Below are 24608 nucleotides of genomic sequence, written 5' to 3' on the forward strand. Positions count from 1 at the left end.
TCAATGTTGAAACCAGAAATGGTTGGTTTCTAGCTTTCTACCACTTCCGATTGGAATAAAACGTTAACGTAACAAACGAAACCTATTCTTAGAACGCTCAATCCACTGCAAAACAAAACGATTCTCGATATATTGTACCGTGTTTGCTTTATGGGTATCAGGACTGAAACCGAAAATAGTAACAAATTTCAAACCACTTCTCATTTTGATAAAGTTTTGCTTGTAACAAAATGTTCCCTAGAGACGTTGAATCGATTGTAGAAAACTGTTTATCCTTACATATTATGGTTTCTGTTCTTTGAAGACCAATGTTGAAACTTTAAATGATTTATTTGAATCATTTCCGATTGGAATAGGGAACGAACGGGTGGGAAACAACCTATTCTTGGGACACTGTATCGATTGGAAAATAGATTTCTCGATATCTATTACTTTTTCTCCTCTGATAGCTGTCGACAGATAGACAGACGGACATAGACATTTCATAAGTTTATGACATTCAGGCCTATGCATAGAATAGTTTGGAAGCTTACAATGTAAATAAATATGTTAACAACTATAAATAAAATTCCAATTGAATATTACACATCAACTATACAGTGACAAAATAGGGAATGATGCTGCGAAACCAAGGAGAACAGGAAACTTCACTACATCCTTTACTTCCTCTTTTTAAGATAAGAGCAGCTATTTAGACATAAGAAGATGGAATTGTTATCAACTGTCATTTACGATCTGGCTGCTTCAACTAACAAACAATAAGAATCTCCAGTAGAAAGTAAGTATCCATTTTTCTCATTCTACCCATAAAGAATATAGATTAGGTTAGCTTTCATAAATAGAAACATAATTTCTGAATCTTTTAATAATTTAAATCTGACACCTTCGAAATCTATAATACTACTACTAATAATAATAGTAATAAATAATAATAATAATAATAATAATAATAATAATAATAATAATAATAATAATAATAATCTGTGATAGGATCGGATCGACTAACTGGAACACATTAATCTGGTATTAGATAGTGACCACTGAAGTTATTGTTTCTATTTTCATGATAGGCATGTCATTAAAATGATGAAGGTACAGTATCTTCCCAATGGAAATATTTTTCTTTTCGAGAAGGGAATATATTTACCGATTGTGCATATAGAACACACACACACACACACACATATATATATATATATATATATATATATATATATATATATATATATATATTAGTCAACTTGCCTTGATGAAAGATAGTTATCGCTACCTAAATAGGATACTTCCGACTCAGCAGAATTTGTTTGTGCTAGGAATAAGCTAAAATTTGTAGAAAGTGAACAATTTCCTTACCGATAGTTTTTTTTTGTTTATTTTTTTAAAATCCAGAATAAGTTAAAAGTGTATGTGGTCAATTGTTAACTATAAACCAGTCTGGAAAGTGAATTAGAATCCATGTACAGGACAGGTAGTAGTTGACCGCCAGTGTCTAATGTCCGTACCTATCCTTTTATTTCTATTAAGGCAAGAAACATAGGGGTGCAGGATCCCAATTAATGTATATGGCCCATCCTCGGAAACTGAATTATCTCATCTGTAATTATTACCACAATTTGGATTTAACAGTAGAATTTCAAAGTAATAATAATAATAATAATAATAATAATAATAATAATAATAATAATAATAATCGCAAAGCCGCTTATCATGATAGTCACTTGGCCGTAGTGTTGGATATTAAACCATTATTATCATTTTCCTTGCCTTAATGTCAGAAATATAAGCCATAGATACTTTGTCTTTTCATTTTATTTCATTTAAATTTTAGAGTTAGTCCTTTAAGGTTCTGCCTCGAAAGCATATGTAATAGAGGGGGGAAAATTGCTTCTCTTTTATTATTTGATATTTACATATCATTACCGTTCAGCTTTTGTCATACCAACCAACAGGAACAGCAATCACTCTTTACAGAGAAAACTTTATTTCATGAAAATAATAATAACTTAAACACAAGAGTAGTGGCGTCTCTTGAGGAATCAACTAGATTTTAGCGTTTCAAACTTAAGGGAAGAAAAAACACAGGTTTAGAATGTTGGATACGGCAATTAGTACATTAGATAAAAAGAAAATCTTCTGTGCCTTTCAATGAAAAAGTTTAAATTTTTAATGTCACTTCTCTGTATTATTCATGTTGAACAAAAATCATTTTTCTTGTTTTGCAAAACTCACCTTGAACCATATATTTATGTGGTGGGCGTTAAATCCCCTATCAAAGTATATATTCCATATCCAACAAAGTCCAAAACTGTTTGAGTTTACATCTCACGGTTATGCCGGTTAGGCTAAAGGAGACGGTGATGATGAGTAATGAATGGTTGAATGAAGAAAGTGGGAGGAACGGGAGAACCCCGAGAAAACCCACGCACACGGTGTTTGTCCATCACAAAGTTCACATGGCGGGGGCTGGGATCGAACCCTGGACCCCTAGCACCAGAGGTGAACGCTCTACCACTGAGCCACCGCGGCCCTAGTCCAAAACTGTTATTGTGAACTATATTCACTCCTTCATTCTTGACAAATTTAAACCCAAACTATAGTGATAATTGTCAAGCATCAGAAGTAACGTATTACAGACACACACACACACACACACACACACATATATATATATATATATATATATATATATATATATATATATATATATATATGTGTGTGTGTGTGTGTGTGTGTGTGTGTGTGTGTGTGTGTGTGTGTGTGTGTGTGTGCACGAAAATTATCAGCGCCTCCTTCGTCACTAAGTGGTTAGCGTATGTGCCTTTGGCATGGGAGACACAGGCTCTTTTCCCGGTGGGAGCTCATGTGGATCGGATTTCATGTTATTCAGTAGGTCCCGTCTCATATAGCCTCGCTGCTGAAAGGGACATTAAACTCAAACTCAACTCAACGAAAGTTATCATGGAAACTACTCTCTCTAAGCATACGTTCACATTTATCTAACTTTTGTGATTAAACACCAAATGAGTGTTCTGTCCATACTTCTCCGAACGTTGCACGAATTAATTTTTTTAGCAAGCAGTCTTGCTACTTGTATTCATATAATTAGTGCATAATAATATGGGCACCCTCATTAAGGATAAATAAATATTCCGGCTGATTCATGTTGATAGGAGTGGTCACAATAGACGGATGAAAAAAATAGTTATTTTTCTTGCATTGTTTAGTCATCCAGTATTGTACTGTATGGGTCAGAAGCATGGGCATTGCACAAAAATGATGGAAAAGGACTGGAAGCTTTCGAAATGTAGATGTAGAAAAGAATGGAGAGAATTAACTATGCAAGTGAAAACGAATGAGTGTGTGTTAGAAATGGTGGTGGAAAAAATGACAATTTTAAATATTATTAAGAAGAACAATAAAACGAATTTAGTAAGATTGCATCTTAGATTTGTAAAATGTTGGTAAGTAGTTCTGGCTACACTATTTGTTGCTCAAATACTACGAGAACGCGACACGATTTATTGTAGTGCTCGATACGCTGGTGGTAGTAACTGAGCAAAAGAACGTCATGTAGTGTCACGAATGCAATTGGGGTAAACACGCGTTGATTCTGGACGTTGTTTGCATTAAGTACTTGTTTTTACTGTGGTGAATCGGTTGTTGAACGTGGTGTTTGTAGTGTAAATTTTCTAGAATGCCCAGTGTTATTTTGCTAGGGCATCGAGTCTGTGTGAAATCTAGGATAAACTATAGGGGCGAGGACTAAATAAAGCTCTGCAGTGTTGAGTCTGCTTGATAGACCTATCACTCACTTGTCTGTGTGATGCAAAATAAGTGCAGTGCCTCCAAGAAAGTATAGAAATTCACCTGATAGTTTCTGTTACATTTGTGAATTCATAGTGAAAAAGCAGCAGTTGAACATTACGGAGTTTGTTAGGAAAGTATATTTCAGTTATTTTAACATGAAACATTGTGACCAAGATAAAGTTTGGGCTCCACATAAAGTATGTAAGCGTTGCGTCGAAGATCTTCGTAATTGGTCAAAAGAAAGATAAAAGCTTTGTGATTTGGCATTCCGATGCGGTGGCGCGAACAGCGAAATCATAGTGTTATTGTGATGCGATGATTGTTATTTCTGTTCCTCTAATGTGAAGGGGTACAATGCAAAGTGGAAGTGCACTACCAAGTATCCCAACCTTGCTTCTGCTAGTCGTCCCATTCCCCATGTTCCAGACGTTTCTGTGTCCGACCCACCGACAAACCTGGATGACATCAATTTGTCTGGCGAGGACAAAACTGTACCGCAGCCTGAAAATGACTCCAGTTATTCAGATAGCAACGTTGACGAACCACAACCTTTGTCGCAAGAGGAACTCAATGATTTGGTGAGAGACCTAGATCTACCTAAGCAATCTGCTGAATTACTTGGTTCTCGACTAAAAACCAAACATTGTTGAAGAAAGGTACATCGTTTTCATGGTACAGACATCGTGAAAAAGACTTTTTGTTGTACGTTGTTCATAAGGGCAATTTGGTATTTTGTTCTGATGATGCTGAATGGCGGCTTTTCATTGACTCGTCCAAACAAAGCTTAAAAGCAGGGTTACTACGCAATGGTAGCTGCTATGCGTCAATTCCTGTTGCTTATTCGGTGTGCTTGAAGGAGACGTATGAGAACTTGGCCTTGGTACTCACGAAAGTGGGTTACCAAAACCACAACTAGCTGGTATGCGAGGATTTAAAAGCATTGTGTATGGTGCTAGGACAGCAGGCTGGGTACACCAAATACCCTTGTTTCCTCTGTTTATGGGACAGTCGAAACCGCGAAAATCACTAAGGTAAAACATTGGCCACCAAGAAATATAGTTATTGGTGAAACGAATGTCGTCAGGAAAGCATTGGTGCCCCGGAAAAGGTTTTATTACCACCGTTACATATAAAATTACGCCTAATGAATCAATTTGTTAAGGCACTTCCCAAAGATAGAGAATGCTTCAAGTACTTGGTATAAAAGTTTCCAAGTTTATCGAAGGAAAAATTGAAAGAGGTGGGCTTTTGTTGGCCCTGATATTAGAAAACTCATATCCGACAAAGACTTCATCAGTTCAATGACACCAACTCAAAAAGAGGCTTGGGTTGCCTTTACTGTAGTCATCAAAAAGTTTTTGGGAAACCGGAAGGATCCGCAGTACAAGAAAATGGTGGAAAATATGTTACACGCGTTCCGAAAGCTTGGTTGCTCCATGAGCTTAAAAATCCATTTTCTCAACTCCCACCTTGACTACTTTCCTGACAATGTCCGAGCAGTGAATGAAGAGCAGGGAGAGCGTTTTCATCAAGATATCAAAGACATGGAACGAAGGTATTAGAGGAACTGGAGTGTTACGATGATGGCAGACTACTCCTGGACCTTGTTTAGGGATTTTCTGGCAGCCACCTACAAAAGGACAAGCTCCAAACGAAGTTTGACATTTAAGAAAAGACGATTTCACAACCAACCTGATTGAGGGTAGTATTACTTTTTTGTGTTAACGTGTGTGTGTGTTTCTGTACATTAATTTGTGTTACGCTGTTAACAATGTTTCTGTAAATCTCATATTTGTGTTCATATTTTTGTTCAACAATGACCACCCGTTTGTTTGAAACCCAGGCGTCCCAGGACAAAACGGTTGTCATTCCTGGATTCAGCGCACCCCAACGCAAACGAATCAGTTAACTATACCGAAAAAGCTTAGCATTGTCTTATTTTTGCAGACCTGTGTTAACTGTAGTGTTTCTGTGATTGACCTCATTTTCTTCCTATTAAGAAAAGAATAACAACTTTCGTTTAAAGATTTGATAATGTTATGCTTCCTCAGACCTACTCGCTATTGCCTCTGTCCTGTAGATACAAACATGGAAAGTTAATGTTATTTCCCAAAACATGTTTGGTGCTTTATTAACTATCTGGTACGGATAGAAACAACCCAAATCATTATGTCTAGCTGTGCCAAAAACTGACGAACTTTACTTTGGATTCCAATAATTATCATCAAAGGTAACAATTAAGTTAGGAAGACTTTCATATATATATATATATATATATATATATATATATATATATAGTACCACTTGGTGGAAATTAAGATTTGAATGCCTAATGCTTGATTTGAATAGCTGTAACATCTCTGACGACTGATATTTTGGTTGATCAAGTGGAATTATAGCTCCAAGTCGAACTTACCAAGTACTGGAAAACAAATCTACTAAATGAGTTGTTTCTCTACATACAGTAAAATCAAAAAGAGAATCTTGAACCTTATATGGTAGAGTCTCATTCTGCTAGTATTATAACTAACATGTGTATGTCTTTGGTGCGAGCGTTCCCAAAGATCAAGATATACAAGCTAAACCTGAAAGATATGCATTTCTATTGCATGTTGTAGAATTCCTCGTCGTGTACGAGTGACATGGGTGACAACTTGGAATCGAAACGATGTATTGTCACGATTAGAGTTTCAATTCCAAATTCGCACCACAGTCACTCGTACACGACACAAAATTCGACAACATGCAATAGGACATTTTGTCTTCTTTTGGTGCAACGAATCACTTCCTGAAGTATGTTGCACATCTTTCTGTTCTGTTGCAATTGTCAAAACAATCGATATCCGGCTCCAAGTTGGCATGCCTGTCACTTCTAGACGATGCGGATTTCGACAATATGCAAGAGGGTTTTATGTCTTCTTTTGATGTCACGAATCACATATTTGAAGTTCACCCTGTATATTTTAGATCAGGAACTCAACACAGCACGAAACATGGATCTCTTGTTTAGTGCAGACATATAATTAATATTAAAAAATACTTCTATTTAATTTCAGATTTCTGTTATACATCCAGCTCTTTAATTCAGTAAACAAATCTGATCTTCAAAAGTTACTTCAGCCTTGGTAAGTTAATAGAATCTCTATTTCAATATATATATATATATATATATATATATATATATATATATATATATAGACAACATCTAGTAAGGAGGAAGTATATAAATATATCATTAAATAAACATTGAATATAATTTTCTTGAACTTTTCGATTATTTAGGTATTTGAAACAATTGGGTTGTTCAGAGCGAAAAGAAATGAATTGCAATTACGACAGTTATAGAAACAGAGACATAAAATCTGTACGATACATTTAAGTACATGGAAACGGTAATTTATAAGTATTAGTTTGGAAATCTGGACATCGAATTTTTAAGCTCTCAAATGAGCTTCCGGTTGGGATCTTAAATATTCAATATGTCAAAAGTAAACAGTAATGGACCTGCACCTATGTGCACTGAATGCCTTAATTAGCTACATTTTTAAATGAATGTTTACTTAACCACTGCCTTCAAAACTCATCACATATAATAATAATAATAATAATAATAATAATAATAATAATAATAATAATAATAATAATAATAATAACTATTATTATTATTATTATTATTATTATTATTATTATTAAAATAATGTTGGACATGATTGTACTAGTATTACGCATGAGTGTTATTGTATTTTGTAACAAATAATACTAATTTCCCCCAAACTCCTTACCAATAAATACTGGAGAAAACTACTTCCAAAATTAACACTTAATCTCCTATAAGGAAAATGAGATTCTGTGTTTACTCCCTCAAAAGAGAGCTAAATAGTAATTTTATCTTATTTACTTTTAAAATTTGAAACATTCAGACATTTTACCATAAGAATATCAAATTTCACATTCATAGCGGAATACTTCATCTTTTTCCAGTGCTTTAGGACCGATAGTAGTGTAAGTCGACTACCGAGCGAGTCCTTGCTCAGTTGTCTAAAAGCTCTCGGAGATGAAGAACGAGTGATTTGCTATATCTATCCTTCGTCCCTGGTACAAATCCAATGAAGTGATCACTCGAACAAAGATACGCGATCAAATTTTGTGTAAAACTCGGGACGTCTCCAGTGGTAATTTTCCCAATAGTTCAACCTGCCTTCGGAAATGAGCGTTAATTATAAAGGTAAATCTAAAGATGGAACAAGGCGGTTTTGCAAGCTCGTGAAGAAGTCTACGACGAAACCAATAAACTATTTACATTTTTTAATCCGTTCAGCAGTCTTAACAGAGACATAAGAGGCATTCTTTATGAAGTCACATTTGGCTATAAACATAATTCTACTAAACTTTTCGTTGAAACTGAGCAAAAAACCTGCACATTTTGTTTTTGTTTTTACTTTTGCTTTTCATTACGTTTACGAAACTCCAATTTTTTTTATTTAGGGTGGACAATTTATCTTGATCATCCGTTATAACAGACAAACCAAAAGAGATGGAAAACAAAACTTTGCATGAAATAACTAAGAGGGGGGGTAACATATTTGTATATATTGGACAGAAAGTTTTTAGCGTGGGAGACCCGGGTTCGATTCCCGGCTGGAGCTCATATGGTTCGCATTTCACGTTAATCAGTAGGTCCCGTCTCATATAGCCTCGCTACTGAAAGGGACATTAAACTCAAAATGAACTCAACTAAACAGAAAGTCCTAAGAAACAGTGTTGCCAACCCAATATAGAGTTTTTTTTTTCAAATGGCACCACGTAAAATTATTAGACACTTCAAATCTATATGTCAAACGTAAAAGTAAAATACCACTTTTATTATTCAGTGTTGCAAACTAAGGATGTTATAGTATCACAAACATCCAAAGTTCTTAAGCCTCTAACGCGCATACAGCACAACGGAGATGCATAGAGTAATGCACATCGAAAGTACTTTAGAGTTTGATTCCATGGTCACGGTATAACGTTTTTCGAATGAGCAGGAACGGAGTTAACAGGCCTTGAAAATTTTAATTTTTTTGAAAGCCTTTATTTCTATATAAAAAAAAAGAATGATGAGTATCACATCTAGTTCGGTTTGTAATGGATGTGTCAATTATTTTGCAGTTTACATCACTTTGATACCTCTAACCGTTTCGGAGATATGATAAATATTAGTAAAGTTCGCAACACTCCTGAAAATGGCGTATTTTCGGAGAATATTTAAAATGATTGTTGTTTTCCTTCCCTTTTGAATCATTAAAGCAACAGCTCTTAGTAGCTGTAATTACAACAAGTTCTCGCAATTCCACCGTTTAAGCAGTGTTGCAAACTTCAGCAATGTTTATCATATCTCTGGAACGGTTTGAGATAACGAAGTGCTGTAAACGGCAAAATAATTTACACATTCATTACAAACCATATAAGTAACTAGATACGATACTTACCCCAGCATTTGTTAGAAATAAAGGCTTTTAAAAATAAAAGTTTCAATCCGTGGTAGCTTTGTTCCTATTCATTCGAAAAAAGTCATACCATCACCATGGTATACAACACTAAAGTACTTTCGACGTGCATTATCCTGTGCATCTCCGTTGTGCTGTATGCGCGTTAGAGGCTTCCAAACTCTAGATGTTTATGATACTATATCATCCTTAGTTTGTAGCACTGAATAATAAAAGTGGTATTTAAGTTTATGTTTAACATGCTCATTTGAAATATATAACAACTTGACGCAATAATATTTGAAAAAAATATAACATTATATTGGGCTGGCAACACTGTTCGTTTGGACTTCTGTTTAATATATACATTGATGTCCCCCTCCTTATAGTTGCTTCGTGTGAAGTTTCGCTTTCCTTTCTCTTTTGGTTTGTCCGTTATAGTGGATGATCAAGATAAATTGTCCTCCCTATATATGGACAATGATGAAAACAAGAGCACCTCCTGTTTGCCCCGTATTTCAAGCTTTATTTAAGTCTTCATCCCGGCGAAATTAATATACCGCTAATTTTACAGTAATTATGTGATATCTTCAAATAAATAAAAGATAATTGAAATATGGAACAAGAGCGCCCTAGACAATATTATTTTGCGTGAAGTACCGTTATCACAAGTCTTTATGTTTTCAGCTGTTTAGAAACGCGAAAATAAATGCCGATTTTCAAAATGACTGAAATCGAAAGCAGATAAGTGAGTCGTGATAACGGCTTCTCATGTAAAATGATATTGCCTAGGGCGCTCTTGTTCCACATTTCGATTATATTTTTATCTATTTAAAGATATCACATAATTAGTGTAAAATTAGCGGTATTTTAATTTCGCCAGGATGAAGACTCGTAATACATTCTGTCATTTTTTCTTTGAGTAATTAACTCAGTTAAAAGAGAGATGCCTTACTCTGTATCTGCATGTTCTTTACTATGTACTCGAGTAAATTACGAATTAACAGACTGCATTAGTTGAGAAGATCTATTCCGTCCAGAGGCAGGTGAGTTACATTCTCAGCACTTAATTAGTTATTGGTAACTGATACTCATAACAATTGGCCCATTTATTGGCGTCCTTACTAGTTTGTCCCTTACTGTTAGTTGCTGCCTGATTCAAGTTCATATTTCATCCGAAATTTACATATGTATTTACTTCATCCTCGTATCATTCATATCAATGTGAGTCACGGTACTGAAACAATCAATATTTTAAATCAAGATTACTTTCTCATAACATTACAGTAAAAAAAAATGTACATTACTACACTACTCATAAAAGCATCGCAAAAAGCTAAACTCTAATATGTTTTAATTTTCTAAGATAGAAGCATAACGACCTTATCTTTCCTTATGGCAAGTTAGGTTATCTTAGATCACAACCAAAGCATAATACAGTTTGATCATCAGCTGAACTAATTTTTCAATATACTAGGTGCGAAAATTAACATCGAGAACTCATTCTATAACATGTTCTATATACTTTATTCCTGCATATTAGTGGGATCATCTTCAAAGTATTCCAATTGGAAAGTTATATACTGATCCTAGCGTCTACTCCACCCTTAGAGGTATTTATAAACTGTATTCCTGGAATGGCACTCACAGCCACCGTTGTGTTAGTTTTAATTTCAAAACTATCATCAGAATACATTCTTTTCAAATCTGTTTTGCTCCTTGGGTGAAAATAAGAGTCATTTGGAGCGTGATCTGTTGAGTACGGCGGGTGGCCTATTGCAGTTCAAAAAAACTTGTATGGACTAGTGCTGTCGAAATCGGTTTTTGAAGAAACGGAAAACCGATTTTTGAAATAATTGAAATTCCATAGAACCAAAATGTCGGTTTTGAAAACCGGAAACCGCTTTTAAGGTTTTGGTTTTGAAAACAGCTTTTCCGGTTTACTTTTCAACGTCTGTGACTTCGTTTTCCAAAATCCACAAGATTGCTTGTGCGGTTTCGTCAGAAACCGTTTTTGCGTCGGTTTAGAAAACAGCTATTGGGTTTTCCTGCTTCAAAACCGCATTATAATTTCCGAACGTGCTTTGCCACGTTCGATTTTCAGAGTGTGTTTGCCGTTCAGCTATTAAGAGGGTGTTTTTGGATTTCAAAGTAGCATATTAGTATTCATTTACTGTCGTTTTAAAAAGAAAATGCCTTGTTACTCTAATGTTTCAAGAACATCGTAAAAATTGTAAATTGCAAACAAATGGTCACTCGCACCAGGCACGTAGCCGATCTCGTGAAGGGGGGGGATCCGTAACATGAAATACTGTGGTCATCACACCAGGGGCTCGATTAATCTAAACTATTTTACCTGAACATATATTGGTTCGTTTAGCCAGGATTTCGTAACCGTTTGGGGAGGGGGGAGGAGCGGCGTGACATGAAATTCTGAAGGCTCAAGAGCCTGGTCATCTAAACTACTTTAATATCAACATTAGTTTGTATTATATTAGTTTGTTAGGACAAGAAAATGAGGATATGTTGGCAAGTATTTTAATAACAAACTATGAACAAACCTCTAGTAAAATACAAAAAAAAAAAAAAAAAAAGAAAAAGAAAAAAGAAAGAAAGAAAGAAAAGAAAAAAAGTATTGAAGAAGATTTTACAATATTTACATCCTTCCTCTGTTTATTCAGATATAACAATTTTCCTTTCATTATGACCTCAACTATTATAAAAAGTACATATTCACTATTATAAAAAGTATATATTCAAAAATGTCTTGTAAAATATTTTACAATATCTGCGTTCCTTTCTCTGTTGAATCAAATGTTAACAGAACTTTCGTTCCACATACATTTTTGTTTTTATTATTCCGTCAACTACTGTCGGTTCCAAATGACAGGTTAAAGGAGCAGTAGAAAATTGTTTTTGAAATAACATGTTTGACACTGCAAGGATGCGATGACAAAAAATTATGATAAAAAATGTCCACGCTGTTACAGAACGACACTATGCTTTCGGAAGCTTGAAATCTCCCTGACTAGTAGCAGCAATTCTGAAAATTCCGTAACTTTTCTAGAAATTTCAAATTCCCTGACTCTTCCAGGATATCTCGCTCACCTCGCCACCATATATTGTAACTAATACAAATCATCTCATAAGAGTAACCAACAGCTTCCTGCAGTTTTTTAATGTATTTTTAACGCTGATTCTTCTTTTTCTCATTTCATTTTGTTTTTTCCTTCCTTAATTTTTCATTTCTGGTCTCGAAGGTGGGGGGATCCGGACTCCCCGGACCCCCCTCGGCTACGTGCCTGCTTGCAAATGTGATACGTGAAGAAGAGGAAATTATTATCAATATTCAACTGAACATACCATACCTTGCAAAAACGTCTGGTAACGCGATTTATGACAAGACATTTCTGCGTTTTAAAACACGAATAATAAAATATATGTAGATTCCTCTGCAGGCATTAATGCGTTTTGTTTTAAATGGTAGAGAGAGAGAGAAAAGACGATTCTGAATAATTACCGTCGCGTATTTATACCGTTAGATTAACCATGTAGAGGAAAATGAAAGGATAAACCAAGAAAAATGAACTGTATAGTGAAATGAAATTAAGCGTCTGTTGCCTTCATTCAAGGTGCAATTCCAGCATTCATCTGCAATGACAGAGGAAAATGCACCAAGGCTAAGGGAGACGGTGATGACGAGAAATGAATAAAAAGTGGAATGAAGGAAGTGGGAGGGAACGGGAGAACCCCGAAAAACTCACGCACACGGTGTTTATCCAGCACAAAGCCCACTTGGCGCGAGCTGGGATCGAACCAGGGACCACACGCACGAGAGGTGAACGCTCTACCACTGAGCCACCTCGAAATACTTGGCTGAATTGACATTGAATGAGTACATGATTCACCTAGGCAGCAAACATCCCGCACTGTTACTCGCCGGTTCTCAAGAATCATTTGCTCAACACGTGCGATATTCACCGGTGTGACTGCAGTCGGGCGAATGTGTCCATGCGCATCATTTGTCATCAACTCCCGTCCTTCGCGAAACTGTTCACACCATTCGTACACTCTTGCCCGTGACACCGTTTGTTCACCATACTGTGCTTGCAATCTTCTGAAAATCTCAGCTGGTTAAACTTTCTTCTTCACAAGAAATTTGATTACACACTGCTGCTCCACAGCCACAGACACACTGCTTGCCGTCATGTTCGCTGCAACTGCTGTGCGTGTGCCAAATACGTCGGGTGCTAGTTACTTGAGAAGGAATACATTACGTCACCCGCAAGTTTAATCATGATCTGGTTATTTATTGATTACTTACGTACGAAAATCCTGGTCAACCTTGAACGACCCTTGTACCTGAAGAAACCTTTAGGCCATATAGGCATTGTCGCCATCCTATCTTCTTTAATCGTTTAAAAAAATATTGTAATTTTTTTGCCGAATTTTTTTTAAATTTCAATGGCGATGCGCGCCCGGAAGACCTGTTAATAAAAAAATTCTTTTTTGAGTTTTTCATTGTCTATACCAATGGCAACTTTCGTATAGAAGCGTTAAAAGAATAAAAGAAATGTATTTTTTGAACCAACCTCTAATCCTAACATACAGGGTTGTCCATTTATCTTGTTACGCTCTTTTAACTTCTAAACTAATAGACAAAATCGCTGAAATTTTGCACCCTTGAAATATTAGAAGGGGGGCACAGTTTGACATACTAGCTAATACCACCAGACTAACAGTATTGCCAACGCGGCATAAAGTTATATTTTTTCGAATAGCACTACGTCAGCTTATTACAAAGTTCAGAGCTACATACAAAACGAAAACAAACAATACCGCACTTATTGTTTAGTGTTGCAAACTAAGGATGCTACAGCGTCACAGATATTCAAAAACATACCAATTTTGAAGGCCTCTAGAACAGTAACTGTGCAAGTGAAATGGATGGGGCAGTGCACATCGGTAGTACGTTAGCGTAGAATATTACGATCAGGATATGACGTATTTCTAATTAGCAAAAACAAAGTTACAAGGATGTAAAAATTTGACTTTTTACAAAGGGCTTTATTTCGAAAAAGGGTTGAGATAAAAATAACATCTAATTACATAGCTTCTTTACAAAAATTCGTGATGATCATAATGCCGTTTACAGCAATTTGATATTTTAAACCATTCCGGAGATATGATTATTTTTGTTAAATGTGGCAATACTGCTTAAAATCACGTAGCTGCGTAAATGTTTTAAAATGAGCGTTGCTTTTCCTCGTTTCTTTGACACTTGGTCAATAGCTTTTGGCAGTTGTGATGATTACTACAAGTTCTTGCGATTTCATAATTTTAGCAGTATTGCCAACTTTAACAATATTTATCGTATCTCAATAACGATTAGAAATATAAAATTGCTGTGAACGGCATTATGGTCTTTACATATTTTGAAAAGAATCTGTGTAATTTGATGTGATACTATCTACGCACTTTCTCGAAATAAAGCCCTTCGTAAAAAGACAAATTTTGATTTCCCTGTAACGTCATATTCTGATCGTAGTAGTCTATACTAACGTACTTCCGATGTGTATTGCTGCATCCGTTTGACCTGCATTGTTATCGTTGTATATGCCTTCAAAACTGTGATGTTTTGGATATGTGTGAAACTCTAGCATGCTTAGTTACCAACACTGAATATTAAGTGCGGTATTGTACGTTTTCGTTTTATATGTAGATTTGAAATTTATAATAACCTGACGTAGTGTTATTTGAAAAAATATAACTTTATATTAGGCTGTCAACAGGGACGTACGCAGGGGGGGAGACCTGGGGGTCCGGACCCCCCCCCCCCCGAAATTTCGACTTTTTTAAAATTTAGCCTATATTTAGGGGCAATTTTAGGAATTTTAATATAAAATACCTTTATATTTAGTTTGGACCCCCCCCCCGAAATAAATTCCTGGGTACGCTACTGGCTGTCAACACTGTTAGTCTGGTGACATTATCTAGTACGCCAAACGGTGTCGTCCCCTTGCCGATGTTTTAAAGGTGCAACAAGGACGTATTTTTGGCCTTCGAGTTCTAAAATATATTTCATATCTCATCTAAGGTACCTCAGCGACTCTCTCTCTCTCTCTCTCTCTTAGCAAGATGAGAAGAAATTACATGTAAGATCGCCCTCCCTATATTATAATTATACATGTTCCGTCCACACATGAAAATTTCTAAGCTCCGTTCCTGTAATTATTGAGGAGGAAGTCATGGTGCAAAGCCTACGGCCGCAAATTATGACTGGTAACTTGTGGGTTGTAATGCCGTCAAAATCGGTTTTTAGAAAAACCGAAAACAAGTAAACCAAAATTGTTCTTTTGAAAACCGCAATGCAGTTTGTTGTTTTTCAAAACGTTATTGCTGTTTGCAATCTCCTTTATACAGCACTTCTGTAATATTAACATTTGTATAAGTGTTTCGATCTTATGTGTGTTTAGTTTCAAATATTACCAGAAGCAAATTCTTTTGCTTCTTCAGTTTAAGTAGCTCCCCAATTTCCCTGAGGATGATAAGTTATCACTCGTGAATTGAACACGGGACCCCTTGATAAATGTAAGGAGTTTACAAGTGAAGATACATTATCTTATGAGAACAATTAGAAAAACAACATGTGAATAGAACCCTATATGACCAATTGATGACAAAAATATATGTACTATCGAAATATATTGTCTGGTAAATGAGTTAGGCCTTAATAGAATCAGTGTGGCATGGAATTTGCTGGCTATAGAAAAGACAGTTGAATGGAACTCGGGTTATACAGTATGTTGGTCACTTAATTACGTATACTGCGAAAGAATAAAAAATATAGTTTCAGGACCACTGTTCAAGTGACTGACAGACCAGCATAATAGCAGCAGATGAAACTTCTTATAACAGTTATCAAATTCAATGAAAATCGAAGTACTAACTCTAGCTCTCTTTATTGGGTATGGTTAATTAAAGGAAACGAACCCAAGGACAAAGCAGTACATATACAATGTGTTACGTTTCGATTTCAGAAACCGCATTTGCGGTTTTCGGTTTAAAGAAAACCGGTTTTCTCAAAACCCGAAAACCGCAAATGTCACAAACATTTGAAGGCACTAGTATGGACAGTGTCGTGTGAGCAGGTATATTCTCATGATGAAGAAACTATGAGTTGCTCGTCAAAAGTCTTGGACATTTATTTCTCACTTCTCTCTTAATCTTTACAGCAGTACTACTTAATCTTTACAGCAGTATCTTAATTCACTGTTTGACCTCGAGATACAAATTCGTTTTATACGGTTCTACGGATATCAAAAGAATTATCAGTACGGATTTGATATGTGATTTTGATTGCAGAAACATTTGTAGCCGTGAAGAATCGACTCTCCTTCATTTCGCACTTTGTCACTTTGATTCAGACTCATAGGCGAAGTCCCAGGTTTAATCCTCTACGATTTTTCGCTCCAAAACTTCGTCCTACCTCTCCAACACGTCTGTTCACACTTCCATCTTCCTTTGGTTTTCTTCATCGATGAGGTCCGGGGGAGGAGGAGCACATTTTCATACACACGTTGCATATACAAAGGTCTTCAGTTACTTTTTTCTTCACTGTTTCTCTGTCAATATTCACTTTGTCTGCTATGAGTCGTAGTCAGTCGCCGATTCGGGCACACAATTTGACTGACTGAAAATGTTCTCATCTGTTCGCCTTGTTACAGACCGTCCTACACTCTCGTCAATTATTTGTTCCTTGCCCTCCGGAAATAATTTAATCCACTTGTACACTGATATTTTCTTCGTGATATTCTCGCCGTATGCCTCTTCTAACGTTTCCTATATTTCGCTGCCCCTCTTTCTCAGCTTCACTCAAAATTTCACGTTTGTTCGTTTACTTAAATTCCAGTTCAGATATTTTCACAACACAACATATGCAGAAGCACAAACAACAATACAGGCCACTCAGCATAAAACCGTCAGGCGTAACGTAAACACTACCATAAGACACTGACATAATAGGCTTCTCACAAAAATACAAAACTTCTTGTATAGTGGTCCCACGGCGGCGAGTTCGTGAACTTAATTATTAGGCCTGGAATAGCCTTACCTCATAAAATGTTTACATTACCACAAACCAAATACAATAATCATCCTTTTGATTATATCTAGTCAGAAGATCTTAGATCGCAATCTAGGGTTAACGTCCATCTAATAATTACTAAACCCTTTTTCTAACGCATCCATTTACATCATACGATATTTACTGAAAATCTAAACCATGAGTATAAATAATCTTACTTAACTAATGACAGGTTATTTGACTTCAGACCATCTAACGTTATAGGTCATGTAAGGTAACTATCTAAGATCGTGAAAGTTTGTAAAAGTTCATCCAAAGATGTGAGAAATTATTTTATACTGACTCGGTTTTCCGTAGTGCTGCATGTAGAACTACACCCAAAGATAACTTAAAAAAAAACGGCATCTTTATTAATTACTAATAACACTTATCCTATTTGCTCAAATGGATTAGATTACGTTTTTGAAAATTGAAACATAACTTGTTGGTTTGTATACACATATATATTTTCATTTGAAATGAAACATGTCTTCATGGATATATCGTTGAGAAGTAATAGTAGCAAAGGCATCCCGTATGCCTGCATTAACAACTTAAATTCACTGCAGTTACTTCCTTATGCACTTAATACGATGAGTTTTAGTGTTCACTAAACGAATGCTTGTGATAATAGTAAACGCATTTCCATTGTTCAACTCAATTTAATATCCTATTATATAGCTTGTTCTAAATTTAATATATGTATTAGAATTTCTTCGCTAGCATACATACCTTTGGCGTTTGAGTCCTGGTTCGATTCCTGGCGGAAGTTCATGTGCTTCGTATCCCTCGTTAAGCGGTAAGCACACGTCATATATAGCCTCGATGCTTAAACGGACGCTAAACTCAAATCAATCAATCAATTGATATACGTCTTGTTCTCAACCATTAAAATTTCATAAATCCATTGTAAATATTATCAATATAATGCAACATTTAAATTAAGTAATTGTAGGTTTATTAATACCCAGTCGAGAATGATAGTTTGTCTACATTACGTAAATTAATTTTCATTTTTCTTTTTCTTTTTTTTCAGATCATGAATATTTCTCAGTGAACTTGGAGATAATTACTGTGTTGTGTGTCAGTGTTTAAAGGAACATGAATTAAATTAGACTATCAAATAAACTGTTAGCCTAAAATATCATTATGAAGACCGTAATTGGTAGTTTGGTGTGGTTACTTTTGTTCTGTATAATTAACAACGCATCACGGGACGTCACTGCGATTTTGAAGCACCAAGATCAAAAGTGTGATGTAGTGCACTCTTTTAGTTACACCAGAATTAATTGTGGCAATAATTTCACAGCAGGAATGTCTATGAAATACACTAGTCCGGTGTTAAAATTCTTTTGTTTAAATAGCTCTGTGGCCCATATTCCTACAAACGTTTTTCTACCGTTCAAAGATATCATAAATTCAGGTTCAAGACAGAAATTAATACTAATTAAGGATTGTAATATAAATAGTAATTTCACAGAAGAATTTGCTAAATCTACCAATTGTCTTTTAGAATCATATCGTAATCTAACTCTGGATTTGTATCTAAATGCTAGTAATAATCAGATATTAGAATTTGGAGAGAAGAAAATAACTAATATCTTTAATTGTGAAAGTAATTCTGTTCGGATGGATTATTTAAGGATATCATATCCACACATTAATTTCCAGACTAAACTTCGAGGTGGTATTTTACCCAAGACACTCTCGAGACTATATCTTGGGGATTCACATCTACAGGAAATCCCAGAGAATTTATTAAGTGAACTTACAAATTTAGAGGATTTAAGTATTGTTAATCATAATCAACTCAAAAACTTGCCTTCATCTCTATTCGGAAATGTTACTAGTCTTAAAATTTTAAGTTTACGTGAAAACAAACTACAGGGAATTAATCAAAATTGGTTCAAAAATCTTACTCGATTACTAAAACTGGATTTAGCTTTCAATGAAATAACATCAGTTCCAAATAATAGTTTTAATTCTCTCCTAGAATTAAGAGAATTGTATTTAAACAACAATCCACTTATAACATTTTCTGGGAATGCTCTTAGCAGTCACAGGTATTTGGCAATTTTAAACCTCAGTTTTACTCAGTTGTATTTGAGTAAAGATAACTGGTTATCTGATTTTGTTTATTACTCGTTTGGTTCCTTTAACGTATCAAATAATAATTTAACTTTATCCAATCTTACATTTGAATATGTTGTAAATCTTGATGTTTCGTATAATTATGCTCCTAATATTGCAAACAATATCAAGGTAAATGACAGAGAACTTCTTCAAGGGATAAAAATGAGAAAATGTGAAATTAAGTACGTTTCGTCTGAATTTCTGAAAGGTGTGGATCACTTAAAAGACCTTGATTTAGGTGAAAATTTAATCCACGACCTTCCCGATAGCTTCTTCTTACACAAAAAGAATCTTGAAACTCTCTATCTTGATCACAACAGACTATCAGAAGGCCATCCCATTGCATTTAATCTTCCAAAGCTTCGCATTCTGAACTTAAGCTACAACAACTATACTTCAATAGACGAAAGAATATTTGAGAATTTAACTTCTCTTGAGAAACTGGAGTTACAGAACAATATAATACATAACATGAAAGAGTTTTCATTTGATACTTTACAAGATTTAATGTATTTAGACTTAAGTAACAATAAACTTGAGTATTCACCAGCTCTGTGTAATCACAACAGTCTCATTTATTTGAATTTGAGTTATAACTCCATTCGTGCATTATCTTCCGAAATAGGCAGCAACACTTGTAAGCTCTTAGTGAATTTTAGAGACTTCATTGGCAAAATATATGTGTTCTTTATCCCAAATAATATTCAAATACTTGATTTGTCGTTTAACGAAATTACGAGTTGTGAAATGACTTCAATGATGAATCCACATAAGAGATTAAGATTTCTCAATCTAAGAAACAACCGAATTGACCACTGTCTGGGCGTTGAAACTATTCATTACAGCCTAACAATTGATAACACGTTTGACATTTCAAACAATAATCTTACTGTTTTAAATCCTTTATGGAGAGAGTGGGAGAATCTACATGTACTCAATGTATCTGTTAATAATATAGCAGAGCTTTCGCCATTAGATTTCCTGTATGCTTCTCAACATCTGCATATAGATCTCAGGTATAATAACATTCGACATATAACGTTAAAGGATAGATATTTGCAACCTGTGACTAAAGAAACAGAATATAATGTTCAGTTGTTTATTAACACCAAGTCAATGCATTGTGATTGTAATATAATTAATGTAATGAGATTCCATCAAAGTGATGTCACAATAATCCAAGAGGAGTCAAGTGTAGCAAATATTTCAGAAAGTAGTTTAATGTGTGAATCTCCGGATTCTGTGAATGGAAATTTTTTAGAAGAGACTGAGGATTGGGCTCTCGAACAACTATCACTGGTAGGGTTGTGTTTACTGTAATAAGCATGTCCATACACATGCAATATGAGGTGTTGAAAAATACCCGTTACACCAACAATTGGGAGGAAATTCTACAAGTAAAATCAAGAGAAAACTTCCAGTATACATTTCAGAATCACAGGCTGCCGAAAGAGCAGGAAAATGAACTTCGGAGGTAAATATCTCCAAAACTATTAGTCTTTGCGCTGAAGCGATATGTTATCAGCTAAGGCTTATAAACTGTTCTATCGTAAAATATTTCAGAATTTTTTTGTGGTTTACGCATACGAAGTGAGGAATGCGCTGCATTGTAACAATGGATTCACCCTTTGCATATTGCAGCTCACAAAATAGCTTATGTTTCGGCGTCGCCATTTTCTCGTAAATGACAGCGTCGCTTTAGGTTTAAAACTTTAAACTTTCCTCTATCTAGTGATCTATCGTATGTGCCTATCTATTGTTGTTCCTTGGAAATAAATAATGGAAATCTGCTCTTTCTTTTTCAATAACCCGATGCGTATGTATATTGGGTGGCCCAAATTAGATATACAGTACCTTACTGCATTTTATATAATTTCTTATTGTTATCCATCAGGTAGACTTAGTTTCTTTATTATTTGTTCTTAATGTGTTTTTACTTACACCTTAAGCTTGGAAGAGCCAAAGCAAATAAACCCATAAACTAGAATGTTGTACTTGATCAAAGCTGGGGTGTATACCTACTTTTGGGCCACTATAATGCTGTGTCCATAAGGAGATCTGAGCTGTACTTAATCAGAATACAAAGTATGAAACAAAATAACATACTCTTGCTTTTTACGTTCAGTCAGTAACTTACGTACACATAAAAGTAAGTAATTAGTTCACTAGAAATACATATGTATATAAGCAACTCTGGATATCAATGATTCTGTTATATCAAAGTATATTTTTATATGTATGAGTGATTTAAAAACAATTAACAATTGATTTTGGGGGATGAGAATAAAATGAAAAGATGTAAACTATAACAATTTTGAAGTTTTGATTATAAATGTGCTACATAATTACGTTACGTTTATATTGAGCTGGTGTGATTAAAATGCAGGTATTTTATGTCTGTTAGAAATCATCCTTCGTAATTCAAAAACTGAATAGATCGAAGGTACTTGCACGCCCTCAGAGATTCGTGTTTTTGAGCAAATAGACCAGAGTGACTAGTCACCAGAGGAATAGTGTGTTGTTCAACACGATCATATGAAAATGTACAAGGAAAAATATTTAATTCGTTAATTATTTTTCTGTACGAATTCTACCTTGGAAATTCTGTACTTCAAGCCGCGAAAACTATCAGCAGTGCACCTCAGCCTTGGGTGGTGAATTACCACATCATACATCATTTGTTTATACAATTTCATGCTGATATCACAATATTGGAAATGGAGCCCTTGCTACCAATCCACAATATGTTATTCAGAACTTTTCAGAAACACTGCAAAGGCAAATCATCGGACAAAATTTCAATCTAATTTTCTTCTCTGAGATAAAAAAAAAAAAAAAAAAAAAAAAAAAAAAAACTGGTGTGGAACGTGACGGTGGCGAATTTCACGGAATACACCATAAATTTCTGTAATCATGCGAAATAGTCCAGACACATGATGTCAGCAAATTTCACAATAACACACAACTAAATGTTGCTCGAAGGATTATGCAAAATGTATATGAGTTGCAATATGAACCCTTTGCCATCTAGGAACTATCACCTCTTGCGGTACGTAAATCACTTCCTGGCGTAGAAGAACATATCTAAGCAGAACAATCTGCGGTTGAAGACTTCTTCAGATAGCTGACTCCAAAGTATTTCAGTCATGAAATCCAAATGTTGGCTGATTGATCTAAAAGAATCTGATAGACTCACTACTTTGACTAGTTGGGGATTATAGATTTTACTTTTATATTTATTGACTTTTAAAAGTGGCATAAAGCTGTTTTATATTTTAATTTCACCAACTCAATATTTAAAGTGGAGACATAACTTTTACAGAAAATATAACAATGTATTTAGATTATTGTAAAATATTTTCTGTTAAAATAAAAATCATTTCTCGAAAATCGTTTTGTTTTTAATATTTCCTAATTAACAATAATTTTTCGGTAAGTGGTGAAATTTAATTTAAAATTTGTGATCAATTTCTTGATCGATTAGTGTGGAAATAAGATATTGTAACTTGCAAACTTCTCTAGCTAATAAAATTTAAAATTAATATGCAAATAATAACAAAATATCTCGTTTTTTATTTACTTCGTTCTACTTATAATAAGGAATCTTAAGTAAATATTCTATTCTAAATGCTTTCCCCCTACTATAAAAGTGCTATGCAACACTCAATATTACATAAATAATCGAAGTCACATGTTATATGATTTCTAATGTGTTCTTTTGTCTTAAATTAACGACGTTATAAATCCCACATTGTTGTATAGTATATTTAACAGTACATTGGCAAATAGTAGTTCAGTTATATTTGTAATCTAGGAATCTTTGTAATGGATTTCTAAGGATACCAAAGATCTATTTTCATATTTGTAAATCACTGCCCAAGGCTGACGGTAGTTATAATTTTACGTTTGTAATGCGTCGCCTAAAGTCAAAAGTTGTCATAATTTTACTTTTGTTAAAACCACTGAACTTACATTTGTGGAGAGTAGTCTAAGGGTGAAAGTATTATGTTGTTGTGAATACAATGTTTGTTTTGATGTCTTATGGGACACGAATCTCAGCAACACAGTACATGGATGTAATAAGTTCACGTATCTAACGTCAGGAACTCTGTATCCGTATAGCAAACGGGATGAGGTACCAAGAAAAAAAGGAGGCAGTGTGTTGTTGAATACATCGTATGAAAGCGTACCATGGAAAACACACAATTGTAATTTTTCTTTACCAACTTAAACTGAGGCATTCTATTGCGGCTTTTCTCCATAAGACATCTATTCTCAAAGCCATAGACAGACATTCCATTAAACTAATCTCTCAGAATCACGTGGACACAAGAATGCTAATTTTGGTTCAGGATGTCCGCAAATGTGAGTCCAGAATCTCCAAAGTTGTCTTAGCCTACGAAAAAACCTGCTAAAGATAATAGTGTACTAGTAGAAATGAAAAATAAATCTATTGAAATACCGTCTAACTATGTCAACCGCTAATTCATATTAATTGTCGTATACAAGAACTAATAATTTGCTTATGAACACTACAGTAGAATTAACTCACACATTAATACAGCCGTGTATACATGAGCGCTCAGGAGTTAAAAGACAATACCAATACGTATAATACTATTTGTAAACAAGTTCGAGTATATGAATAAAACAATTCAAAGAATATGTCAGGACTGCTTCATCAGGTGATAGTTCATTCGCAGGCATCCTCTAAAACAAGGTTTCTCAATCTTTAGGTAGCGACCCCTGTGGGGGTGGCGAGAGGGTTTAATGAAGCTCGCGTAGATAAGTGGAGTCGAGAAATATAATTTGAATCTAATACCTGAAAATATTTTTAAATATTATTTTGAATTTTGTTCTGATAGCCATATTTTTATTTTTATACATACTGTTAAGAAGAACAAGAAATAGATCTAATAAACATTTTTAGCAGGTGCGGAGTTGTTTAAAAATCAATGTAAATGAAAGAGGTACGATATGAAACTAATGAGAACTGCATTTAGAAATACCATATAAATACAAATGCAACAAAATCTGCATATTGAAATACAACTAAAATTGAAAGATAATGAGAT

The 24608-nt window shown here is 34.7% G+C and overlaps 1 protein-coding gene across 1 annotated transcript; it reads left to right on the plus strand.

The window, feature by feature from the left end:
- The first annotated feature begins 737 nt into the window (after nucleotides 1–737).
- LOC145686677 (uncharacterized) lies at nucleotides 738–23005 on the plus strand. Its single transcript, XM_081760196.1, has 3 exons — nucleotides 738–778; nucleotides 6864–6932; nucleotides 18437–23005. The coding sequence occupies exon 3, from the start codon at nucleotides 18550–18552 to the stop codon at nucleotides 20851–20853; it is 2304 nt and encodes a 767-aa protein (XP_081616322.1). The 5' UTR covers nucleotides 738–778; nucleotides 6864–6932; nucleotides 18437–18549; the 3' UTR covers nucleotides 20854–23005.
- The last annotated feature ends 1603 nt before the right edge of the window (nucleotides 23006–24608 follow it).

This window comes from Thermobia domestica, chromosome 5 (genome assembly GCF_964235325.1).
Source record: "Thermobia domestica chromosome 5, izTheDome1.hap1.1, whole genome shotgun sequence".
NCBI classification, from domain to species: Eukaryota; Metazoa; Arthropoda; class Insecta; order Zygentoma; family Lepismatidae; genus Thermobia; species Thermobia domestica.

Excerpts from the sequence above, each read along its gene's own strand:
- LOC145686677 (XM_081760196.1), top strand. The coding sequence starts at position 18,550 with ATGAAGACCGTAATTGGTAGTTTGGTGTGGTTACTTTTGTTCTGTATA.